Here is a 12,959-nt window from a genome sequence, read left to right as displayed (position 1 = left end):
GGAAGGACAATTGAAAGAAAGATGGAAATGATAAAGGCAAAGGGAAGTTGGATGTTTCTTCGTCAAAACAAACAGACCAACGGGTGGTGAAAAGGTTTGTTGGACATGTCAAAAACCTGGACATCATGTACAAAATTTTCCAAATCAAGCAAAGATAAATGCTCTTCTTGCTTAATAGGAGAAACAAGGACAAGGAAAGGGACCGAAAGTTATTGCTTATGTGAATCTGTTACGGATGTTGAACATTTTAGGTTGTGTAACTATGGCAGATGATGAAGAAAATGCTGCCAAGGAAGAGTTGCATACGTGAATGCTACGGGGGATGATTTGGCTAATTCTTATTCCACACTAATATGTGTGGATCTGAAAATCAGAAACAAAAGTGTAGTGGCCATGGTTGATACCGGAGCCACGCACACCTTTTTTGCCTCCAAAATTGTTCGAGAGTATAGTCTTCAAGTGACAAAGTGTCCAATGAAGATGAAGGTTATGAACTCAAAGGCACGACCTAGTTATAGGGTGGCACTAGATGTCCCGATGATATTAGGCTATTGGACTGAAAAGTTCAACATGACTGTGGTGCTATCGAATGACTTCAATGTGCTATGTGGAATTGACTTTCTGAAGAAGAACAAAGTCACTCCAATTCCTAATGTGGATGAACTTATGTCCATGGGGGAAACAAACCCCGGCTTTGTGAATGGTATTCGACCCGATGGGGATGAAAGAAAGAACAATGGGATAGCTGCTTTGATTTCTACCATTGCATTTGAGAAATGCTTGAAAAGGGGTTTGGAAACTTACCTCGCTGCACTCGTTAAAGTCAAGCCAGATGTGCAGATTGAGGTCCAAGATTGTGTTGCAAATTTGATGAAGGAATTCAAAGATGTGATGCCTCTAGAATTTCCAAGGGGGTTACCAATGAGGAGGGCAATTGATCACAGGATTAAACTTATTCCTATATCAGTGCCGCTTGTGCGACCTTCTTACCGCATGTCACCTATGGAACTGACCGAATTAAGGAAGCAATTGTCTGAGTTGCTTGATGCGGGGTTGATTCAACCATGGAAGGCTCCATATGGTGCTCCTGTTTTGTTCCAGAAAAGGTAGGATGGTACGCTGCGGATGTGTCTTGACTATAGGGCGCTGAATAAAGTGACTGTCAAAAACAAGTATCCGGTCCTTTTGATTCAAGATCTATTGGACAGGCTTTCGAAGGCTAGTTATTTTACTAAGTTAGACATAAGGCCAGTCTATTGGTAGGTTAGTATAGCCAAAGGGGTGCCCCTAATACCACTTGTGTAACTAGATATGGTAGCTTTGAATTTCTTGTAATGCCGTTTGGGCAAACCAATGCCCCAACAACTTTCTGTAATTTAATGAACAATGTTCTTTACGAGTACCTTGATGGATTTGTAATTATTTATTTAGACGATATTGTCATATATAATCGGACTCTTGACGATCATTTGTCTCACTTACGGAAAATGCTAGAAGACGTAGAGTCTATCAACTCTATGTCAAGATGGAGAAATGTGAATTTGTAAGCCACGAAGTAAAATTTCTAGGCAATTTGGTTAGTGAAAACCAAGTGTGGATGGACCCAAAGAAGGTGCAAGTGATAGTTGATTGGCAAGCACCAAGCGGGATAAAGGAACTAAGATCATTTTTGGGCTTGGCAAAATTACCGGAAGTTCATTACATGCTATTCAAAAAGGGCTGCTTATTTGACTGATTGCTAAAAAAGAATGTCAAATGAGTTTGGCCGGATTCGTATGATAAGGCATTCAATGCTTTGAAAAAGTCCATTGCATGTGAACCAATCTTGAAGCTGCCAGAGTTTGACTTACCATTTGAAGTATCCACTAATTCTGCAAATTATGCTGTTGGTAGTGTGCTGGTCCAAGAGGATTATCTGGCTGCATTTGAAAGCAGAAAGTTAAAATCTGTGGAGCAATGTTATTCTGTACATGAGAAAGAGATGGTTGCAGTAATTCATTGCCTTGAATTTTGGAGAGTCTATTTGTTGGGAACAAAGTTCGTGGTGCGGACGGACGATGTGGCTAATACCCACTTCAAAAATAAACAGAATTTGAGTCCGAAGTAGGCTCGGTGGCGAGAGTTCATGGATGAATATGAATTGTATGGGTGATCAAACCTGGAAAACAAAATCAGGTTGCCGATGCACTCACTCGAATTGAATATGATTTTCTTAATACAATCAAATGTGTTGTGAATGATCCGTTGTATGTGAAATTAATGGATCAAGTAAAAGACGGGACAATTAGGCGGTATTGGATCGAGGATGATCTGCTGCACTTAAAAGGGGGGGGGGATAATTGTGGTTCCTCAAGGTACTGGATTGCGTCATTCACTTCTAAAGGAGATGCATGATGCTCCTTATGCTGGTCATCCGGGTATTGAAAGGATGTTGGTGTTGCTGTCTCGAAATTACTTTTGGCCGAAAATGGGGATGACGTTGAGGCCTATGTGAAAACTTGTCTAGTATGCCAACTTGACAAGACTAAAGGAAGAGAGAAGCTGGTTTGCTATAAATTTTACATGTTACGGAGTGTCTGTGGGCTTCTATTTCTATGGACTTTATCAGAGGGCTTCCAAAAGTTGATGGCAAAACATCAATTATGGTGGTGGTAGACAAATTCTCAAAGTATGGGATTTTCATTATTACACCAACCATTTGTTCTTCTGAGGTAGCTACTGAGTTATCCTACAAGCATGTTGTGAAATATTTTGGGATTTCAAGGGATATTGTGAGTGATCGGGATCCGAGATTTATAGGCCATTTTTGGACTGCATTGTTCAAATTCTTGGGAACTAATTTGAAATTCTCGATTGCAAATCACCCACAAAATCGATGGGCAGACCGAACATATCAATCATTTACTTGAATAGTACTTGAGGCAATATGTGACTGATAATGAGAGAAATTGGGTTGAGTTACTAGACAGTGCACAATTTTGGTACAACTTGCACAGGTCTTCGGCAACTAAAATGAATCCCTTTGAGATAGTGTTGGGAAGACAACTTGGCACACCGCTGGAAGTTGCTCAGATGAAATCAGGGGGCAAGTGTCATGTTTCTTATAGATATGCTCGCAACAAACATGAGTTGCTGGCTGAGGCGCAAGACAAATTGAGAAGAGCAGCTAAAAGGATGAAAAGAAATGCTCACAGAAATAGGCGGCTTTTGGAATTCAATGTTGGTGACAAGGTGTTTCTGAAGCTTACTTCACATATTTGGAAGAAAATTAGTAGCAAGACGCATCATCGTGGGATGATTCCAAAGTATGACGGCCCGTTTGAAGTTGTAAAGAAGGTGGGTGAAGTGCCCTACTGGCTGAATCTACCGGAACGTCTCAAAATTCACCCAACTTTTTATATGACTTTCCTGAAACCATTGCATGAAGATGTTGAGGAGCACACGCAATATGAGGAGACTATTGAGAAGATTTTGGATCACCGTACGTTCGGTCAAAGTAAAAAAGAACAGACGGATAGAGTTCCTAGTTCAATGGACGGGAAAGCATGAGTGTAATGCAACTTGGGATAAAAGATCGTCTCTATGGCAATTTCAGGATCAAATCAAGGCGTATCTGGATTCTGCCTCGACGAGCTCATCTGGTGGGGGAAATTTGTTAGCCCTCGGCTTGATTGATCGAACATGGAATGGGTGTGATGAGCGATTTACATGATGGACCTTGGCACGGCCCTATGGTGGATATGACATCATGTTAAAAAGGCTGTCCAATATGGGCAGGTGTTGATGAGCATGGATCGTGGCATGACGATATGTGGCTTAGGTGCCAAGATATGACAAGACCATGGCATTGGCATGTCCATGGCAAGGCAAAGGCAACTGACAAACAAAGCATAGCAAGGGCTGGAAAGGCTAAGGCAAGCTAAGGCAGGACGTGGTAAGGCACATGGGTGCGGGCAAGGCAATGTCATAGGTGTGCTGGGCATGCAGACTGGCAGACATGCGCGCTGGGCATGCTGCACATTGGCATGGCACGAAGGCATGACAAGACTTGGCCTATTGGCGCCAAAATTCGAAGGATGTGCCCATGTGCCATGCACATGCTAGCTAGTTGGGAGGTTACCTGATTTCCAGCAAAGTGGATTGTGTAAGTTTAGGGCAATTGTCTTTTAAAATTCGAATATTTGAAATCCTTTGTAGTTGGGGATGTCAACTGTTAGTTTAGGATAAGGCAGATGCCAAAAATGTGTGCATATATATGTAGGCATGGCAAACTTGTCAAAAGAGAGTTGGGTGTCTTTTGGCTATCTTTTTGTTAGGCTGTTTCATGTGTTATTTGTAGCACGAGTTATAATACAACGTTGGGAAGTAATTCCTATAAACTGAGTGCCTTGTTTGATTTTTGTACCTTTTATATTCTAAGTGTCAAACCAAAACGTAAGGGAAAAAGGAAGAGGGCTCAGTCATTTGTGTGTAATTGTCGTGCAGTGTCAAAACGGAAAAAATTGACCCTGTAACACTAACCATATTGACAATATGTAGTCATTTCAATAGTAGTAGATTTAGTATATGGTTTAAGTGGACTTTGTTGTTATGATTATCGCAATAATCATATTTTAATTTAGAATGCAGTCGATAAATAGAAAAAGAAAGAGTAAAAAATAATTAACGAGCCGTTATTGTAATTTTTTAAATAAAAGACCGTACGTTCTTGCTATTATAATGAGTTTAAATTTTGTGCATTAATAGTGTATGAAATTTTTACTCCATTAGATTAGATCGACCCACAACAACAAATAATTATTCATAGCAGATATGACATGGTAATATGGAAAATAAAATAAATATTATCCCTCTATAATAAATATTTTATAATGTTAATGTATACATTATTCAAATTCCTATGAAATAGGCTTTCCAAGGGAAATTATTCGTCCCTTTGTAACCATACATAAAGAGTGTCGAGGTTATCATCTCATATTCATGCTTGAGTGTCGAGGTTATCATCTCATATTCATGCTTGTTGCAACTTGTAACAGAAAACCAACGTGTTTTGAGTAGCTCAAAAGTTTCGCAACTTCGGGGGGGGGGGGGGGGGTTAAAAGAAAAAACAGACTAGTCAGTCATATATTACAGTAGAAGTATTCTTAAGGACTATAATTATGCCTTTATTAAATGAAAGTATTACAAGATGCTTGGTTATCCAATTAATTTAGCAAGTCGCCTGGGGTATGTTTTTCATTTTTATGTCTTCACTTGTGTGCTTCATATGAATTCTAGTCGATGCTAAAATATTTAGAGTCCTTTTGTCCTGTTAAAAATTATTTATTTTGAAAAGTACTTTTGTTCAAAAGTGCTTTTCGAAAAATTATTTTTACAAATGATTAATTTGTGTTTGACCATTTTATTTTAATAGCGTTTTTTTGCAAGCAAATTGTGTTTGACCAATCTTTTCAAAATTACTTTTGAGTTTCAAATTACGAAAAAGGACAATAAAGATTTAGTATGTAATTAGCGTTGTTTAAATAGAGATATTAATTTAAATATTATTTAAAAGAGAAAAAATTAAATATTAATTATAATAAAAATATAATTTAAAGATTTTAATTAATATAAAATATAATTATTCCAAAGCGATAATATTGTGGTATCTAGTATTTTATTATTTACATGATGATTTAAATATATCAAAATACATCATTCAATATAAATTAAAAATTTACTCCTATAAATCACTATATAAAAGAAAAGATTTATTATAATGGAGAGAGTATTCCAAAGAGGAATAGGAGAAAGAGAATAAATAAATGATGGAAATAAAAAAGAGAAGAAATTTATGGTAGGAAAAAAGGGAAAAAATTATATTAATAAGGGATAATTTAAAAAATATAAATTTATTATAAAAATATATTTGTCTTGAACAAATTAATTTTCTGTTTCTGCTTTTTGGAAGGAGGTAGAATTTGTAACTTCTCCACAAAAGTAAAAAAGTTTCTTCTGTTGCTACTCAAAAGAATTTTTTATCATGGTCAAACATCTCAAATTTTTCAAGAAGTACTTTTTTGAGCAAAAAAATAATATTTGTAACCTTCAAAAAGCTTGGCCAAACATGCTTTTAATTGACAATATATACCTTGGATCGATAAAAGTTTAGAGTTTAAAGTAACATATTTCTCCAGCGTATAATTTTTTATATCATCATATCATATTTATATATTGTAGCAGATAAACTGTCTTATTTTTAAGATTATAATATCATAGTTTAAAGAGGTTTATTTGTAGAAATTTTTAAAATGGCTTGATGATGCAAAAGAATTTACATAACTTAAACTTAAATTTTAAATCTTGATAATTGACACAAACCAACTGCTACTTTAATTTGTTACGCCAATTAAGAATCCGCCGTCAGCAGATCATCCACTTTCTGACTTTTGGCTGCCCATTTTTAGGATGATCCTTGCCTTTTGCCTTCTTTTCTTCCTCTTCCTTTACTCTTTCTCTTCTTTCTTTTACAAGTCACTAGTCATTTAGCGATTTATTGGAAGTCATATAAACTATTTTTTATTTTACCTATCCTCGTATCATGTACTTTAATTATTTTTTCCTTAATGGACAAATAAATTTGGGGGTGGGGGGGAGATCGAAGAAAATTGAGCTCAAATACACAAAGAAAAAGCTTAGCTTTTTTCCCAACTATGTCAACTAACCCCTAACTATATATTAAAGTGAGAAGCTCTGGAAAGTAGTCATTACCTGCACTACTAGTTTAAGATATTACGATAGTCGGTTTAAAATAAAGTGAGAAAGTTTGGAAAGTTACTTAAAAGTTTATAATATTATTGATAGTCGTTTCAACTAAAGCAAAAAGGAATTCAAAAAATAGCTAACCAATTTAATTTGGTTTACCGTTTACCTTTGGAGAGCTGACTTCCAATTTCTGTTAATCATATTTCTGAGGAGTTTGTTGGTTTGGAAAAGGTTTATGAATTAAAATAACAAGGGTACAAATGGTATGCGAATAAATAAATAGATATGGCTGATAGAACGAATAATATCGTTCATTAATTATTGGATGCTGAAACTCAACCATATACAATACATTTAATTTGGAGGAAATGATCTGCTAAGCACATTCTTTCTTTTGGATTTGACTTTATGACCTTTTCTGATTATTCTGTCATCACGTATTTCTTCACGTATATTTCTTAAGATGATCGACTTATTCAACATTGCCTTCTAAAATAAGTACGGCAAAGGGCAAATATACGCATCACCTCCGAAAATAGTTTAGGAATACCCCTCGTTATACTATTGGGTTATCTATACCCCTACAATCATATTTTATGTTCAAATATATCCCTCATTTAAACGGAGGGACACGTGTCATCATCATGTTGGTCAATTCTAAATATTTCCTAATTAATTAAAAAGACTCATTACCCATACCCGAAAAATAATTTTTTTTTGTAAAAACTAGAAAAAAACTATTTTTTTTTACTAATATATATATATATATATATATATATATATATATTTTTTATAAAAAAACTGCTTTAAAGAAACTGAAAAATATTTTCTAAAACAATATTTTTGTAAAAACTAGAAAAAAAACTGAAGCAATTTTCTAAAGAGACTAAAAACTGGAAAAATTGAAATTTTTTTAACTAAAAACTGAAAAAAAGAAAATATTTATTTATTCAATTTTTACAAAAACATTGCTTTAGAAAATTACTTTTTAGTTTTTTTTCAGTTTTTACAAAAATATTATTTTAGAAAATATTTTTCAGCTTTTATTAAAGTAGTCTTTTTGTAAAAATTAGAAAAAAATATTTTTTCATTTTTTTTCAGTTTTTAGTTAAACAAAATTCAGTTTTTACAAAAAAAAAATTGCTTTAGAAAATTGATTTTCAGCTTCTTTGTTTTCAGTTTTTACAAAAATATTATTTTAGAAAATATTTTTCAGTTTTTTCTAAAGCAGTTTTTTTGTAAAACTGGAAAAAAAAATATTTTCATTTTTTTCAGTTTTTAGTAAAAATAATTTCAGTTTTTTCCAGTTTTTACAAAAAAAAAAATATTTTTCGGGTATGGGTAATGGGTCTTTTTAATTAATTAGGAGATATTAGAATTGACCAACAGGACGATGACACGTGTCCCTCCGTTTAAATTAGGGGTATATTTGAACTCAAAGTATGACCGCAATGGTATAGATAACCCGATAGTTTAACGAGGTGTATTGTTAGACTATTTTCGAAAGTTAAGGGGTATATTTGGTCATTTGCCGAAATAAGTAATTCTCAATTCTGGATGAGAAAATCAAAATATTGATCTAATTTTCTTGATATCCTGAAAATAATTAACATAATGTTAGGGCTACTTTGTTGTATTAAAATAAAAATTAACGTTGAAGCACATAGTAAGTCATTGGCCTAAATTAAAGAAAAAGTAAATCACTGGCATCGAGTGAAGTAAGCGAACATGGCAGCCACTAGGAGTGTGTGTAATCCATAACTCACGAGTCTAATATTTGTGTCCATGTATATGAATATGGACGAAAGCTACCTCTATGGTCTACAGTTCTCTACTACTTCAGTAATCCCACTTGACACGGTCACCACTAGTGTCCCTACTAATCTTTTTAAATTTTTACTTTCTTATTCGTTATTCAATATTTATTTTACGGTTCGACTAATTTGGTTTTATAATAGGAAATTTTATTTTAATTGAGGGATAAAATACTTTCTATCAAATCCCATTTCATACCGATAGCTCGAACGATAGATCTTTGGTTAAGAATAAAAAAGTATTTGTCACTCGATTATTGTCCTACTAATCCTTTTTCTTGCTTTAGATATATCATTTTATATGTTAGAGAAAGTGGTAGAGACAGAGACGTGTTCGGGCTCTAAAGGTCTGAAATAGTCACGACGCTGAATACATTTTACTCATAATTTTTTCTCTACTTCTATTAAAGAAAGGGCACAAGGTAAAATTATTTGTGAAATCTTAGAAGTTCAATTGGTTGGCTACCTAAATTTTTACTTTATTGATAAGATTATATTTATCATCTTGTAATTCCCTCCTCATTTCCCCTTTCCCTACCCCCTATATATATATTTTTAAAAAGGAGTTTAAAAAAAGGTACAAATTATTATCTATCCGTATATAGTGTTGGGAATAGAATTTGAAGAGGAGAAAGATGCCCCAAAAAACAAAATTTGATACGACTTATTTGAATTTATTTTAAATGAAAATATTTGACATCACTCTTACAAAGCTTACGAGCTCGAAATCCTTTATAAAATAGTACAGAACTAATTTTTTGTACAAGTAATTTAATTTTATGAAATTCTTTTTCGGGAGTCCGTCTATGAAATGTGAAAACTAATTGTTTAAACTGAGTCCTGCTTGAATTCGTCAAGTGGCCTATTAGTGGAGGACCACAATTTATTTATTTATGTTTTAAAAGGGGGAAGGGAAGAGTGGGTAGAGCAAGCAAGCGAGAGAGGGGTGGGGATTTAATTTTCTTAATTAGCTTAAGTTGTATAACGAGTTTTTATATACTATCAGACTATCAGTATAATTTAATTGAGTAACTAGAAAAAATAATTATTTCATCTTCCAGGTTACCTTATTAAGCTTATTATACAAAATTATCTGTTAATTTAAGTCAACTTATATAATACACGATGATGAAAAAAATGTATACATTATTAGTGCACATAAGGAAAAGCGAGAACCGAATTTTATGTGGTTTGGCTTACTAGCTCATACTTACAAGTTACATCTCTTCATCTACTACTTTTCTTTGAGTCTAAGAAGGCTAATGGAGTGAGTGAGGTGAGAGTATGCTTTTGACGTGCAATCCTCATTTGCTTTAATACAGGAATCTAGTCGTGACTTTCGCTGGCAAACTAGTAAGCCTGAATAAATTTAACAAAACCAAATAATAAAGAAGAAGAAAAAAGAAGACTTTGGAACCAAATTTCAGTTATCACCAGCCTTCCGTCTGTCTTTATTTTTACTTCCCTTTCTTTTTACAATTCTTTAATTTATTTTCTTTTTTCAGTTATGAGTTATGACACTCCCTTTGTAATATACATCACTCATTCACTTCACCTTATCAGTATAGTACGTAATAGGGGTCTAATCAGTATTAATTCTCGAATTTTCTTATATATAACCTCCACTTATGTCCAAATTAAAGAATATACATTTCACCTTCATAGATCATTAACTCGGTTAAGAGTGACCAATTTATCTCTGTACATGGCACTTGGACCAGCTCTTAGCTAGTAAATTGCATTCAGTTAATGCTATTGTGATATTTATAACCATATTTATGCCTTACTTTGACACCACATAAATCAATTACTTAAAATTTTCTATGAATTTAAGAAAAGTGACACTAAGAATATATAGAAAAGATTAGGAGACACGACACCTTAGTTGCTTATCATGCTAAGCTAGGCCAATTAAGTGTAGTGCAAAAGAGGGTTCTACTATTTAGTTAAAGACACTTTTCTTTAGTAATATAGTATGTATTAGGAAAGATTGGTTGGCGAATAGACTTGAAAATTTATTCATTATATTTCATCCACTAGTTTACTCTTGGGAGGTATTAATTTTGACTCTCCAAACAATTTCTTAATTACCATTCACTACACAATATATATACTAACAAAAGCAGTACTTGCTATTACACCACTCTCTATTCTTCATCACTCTTTCTCTTCTGATCATCTGCTTCTCTCTTTGTCACTTCTTCTGTACTTTTTCTTAATTTTTCGTCTTATGGAATTCTCCGAAGATTCAGCCGATCGCACGTTAGTGTTCAAAGGGAAACGTAGTAAGCGACCAAGGCAGTTGTCTCTTGTTGGCATGGCGGTGGCGGTCACTTCCACGTCATCGACCGGTGGCGGAGGTGCTGGTGGTGGCAGTGATGATATTGGCGGTGGAGGAGAATTTTACTCTTCGACAGTTCAGTATTCACCAACTACTTCTTCTACTCAAATATCGACTAGTTCAGAGGAAGATGAGGACATGGCCAATTGCTTAATACTATTAGCACAAAGTGGCCGATGCCAGAAACTACAAGTGGAAAGTACTGAACGTAAGATGGTAAAAATCAGTAGCCGGAAATTTACAGAAATGGCCACTTCAACAACTGGCGGAAAAGCCGGGTTCTATGTCTACGAGTGCAAAACTTGTAACAGAACTTTCCCATCTTTTCAAGCACTCGGTGGGCACAGAACAAGTCACAAAAAAGCCAAAACCATAGTAGAAGAGAAAAAATCTACTGCTGATTCAGAAAACCATGATCGTCAATATCTTCAAGAAGAAGAAAAGTTGAACAAGATTATTACGCCAACCCAAATAGTGAATAAAGGTAATTATTCACATGGCAATTTGAACAGCAAGCCAAAAATTCACGAGTGTTCAATTTGTGGGGCAGAATTCTCATCAGGACAAGCTTTGGGTGGTCATATGAGAAGACATAGACCACCACCTACGATTACAGCAACAAACAGTACTAAGGTTACAGATGAGACAACTTCGGAATCATCACATGATGATGGGGATTCGAATAAGGAGAAGCCAAGAATCATTTTATCGCTTGATCTTAACTTGCCGGCGCCACCCGAAGATGATCACCGAGATTCAAAGTTTGGTTTTTCAGCCAACAAGCAAAGTCTTGTCTTCTCCGCTGCTGCTTTGGTGGATTGCCATTACTAGTTAATTACTACTACGTATATACTAGTACTAGTTAAGAGGAGAGCTTTTTTTTTTTTTTTTTTTAACCACTTGTTGATATTCAATTAATGAAAATTTGTTACAAATTTGTCATTACAAATTTTAGAATTGTAGACACATTGTTATTGTTCTTTCTAATATTTAAGTAATATTCACTGACAATGTATATATATTTTTGAATTATTTTAATCAACATATATACAAATAGTTACAATTTTTTAATAAGATTCTAACTAAGATTATCTGTGATGATTTTATAAGTAATTTTATTATAAAGATTATCTGTGATGATTTAATAAGTAATTTGATTATTTTTATAATGTCAATATATGATTCTACTTCTTTTTCTTTTTGGGAAGAGAATTTGTTTTAACCAATGTTGATCATCTACTTTATTAGAAGTTTCACTACCTTAATAGTGGTTGTATTCATGGCTGTACTTCATTTACGAAAAGGGAAGTGACGGGGCATCTTTAAATTTACAGATATAGAAATATATACACACACATAAAAGTATTTTCTATAACGTTAATTGTTTTTTTTTTGGTTTATTGAGTGGAGAGCGATGTGTAACACATTGCCACTCCACAAAAGAAAAAAGCAAAGGGATAAAAGGAGGAAGAAGTTCGATAACGTCATAGTATGGCTAACCAATAAAATCTGTGGATTAGGTTCGTCGTCTGTGTGTTTTTTTGATTACTACTAGCAGAAAACAGCTAAGAAAAATACGTAGAAAACCAGAGCTCCTTCAATTTTTTTTCTTTTCATTAAATAAATGGATAGGGAAGATGGTTGGGTAACCGCCACTACCATGTGTATCCACCTGTATGTTACATTTTCTTGTCTTTGTTGCCTTCACCTAAGAACCTACTTAAAGTTAGTTATTTTATTTGTTTTTTTCTTTTAGTACGATGACCTGTCGCTTAATTTTTCCATTAAAAAATTGGTGTCAAAATTAGTGGCAGATTATATTTTTTATCTCTATATTCAGTACCTTTTCTTTTACTATAGTATCTTTTTATTTAGTGACAATCTTAATTCCGTTGCTATTCTAGCACAAATTTGCGACTAAAATAAGTTTTTTTTTTGTGTAGTATTATGCTAGGGATAGGGAAATACTTCTCCTTTTTTGTGGTCCTTTAGTCAGTCTCTTCTATAGAAGTATAAAATACAGTTAAGCAAAAAAAAAGGTGATACAGTATATATAATAA

At 33.9% G+C, this 12,959-nt stretch overlaps 1 protein-coding gene across 1 annotated transcript; it reads left to right on the top strand.

Annotated features, from left to right (window-relative positions):
• Positions 1-10,574: 10,574 nt before the first annotated feature.
• On the top strand, positions 10,575-11,841 carry LOC107804466 (zinc finger protein ZAT5). The gene has a single exon (XM_016628368.2). The coding sequence runs from the start codon at positions 10,789-10,791 to the stop codon at positions 11,728-11,730; it is 942 nt and encodes a 313-aa protein (XP_016483854.1). The 5' UTR covers positions 10,575-10,788; the 3' UTR covers positions 11,731-11,841.
• The last annotated feature ends 1,118 nt before the right edge of the window (positions 11,842-12,959 follow it).

Source organism: Nicotiana tabacum, chromosome 22 (assembly GCF_000715075.1).
Source record: "Nicotiana tabacum cultivar K326 chromosome 22, ASM71507v2, whole genome shotgun sequence".
Taxonomy (NCBI): Eukaryota; Viridiplantae; Streptophyta; class Magnoliopsida; order Solanales; family Solanaceae; genus Nicotiana; species Nicotiana tabacum.
The sequence above is the reverse complement of the archived record's forward strand: the minus strand, read 5'-3'. Positions and strand labels throughout refer to the sequence as shown.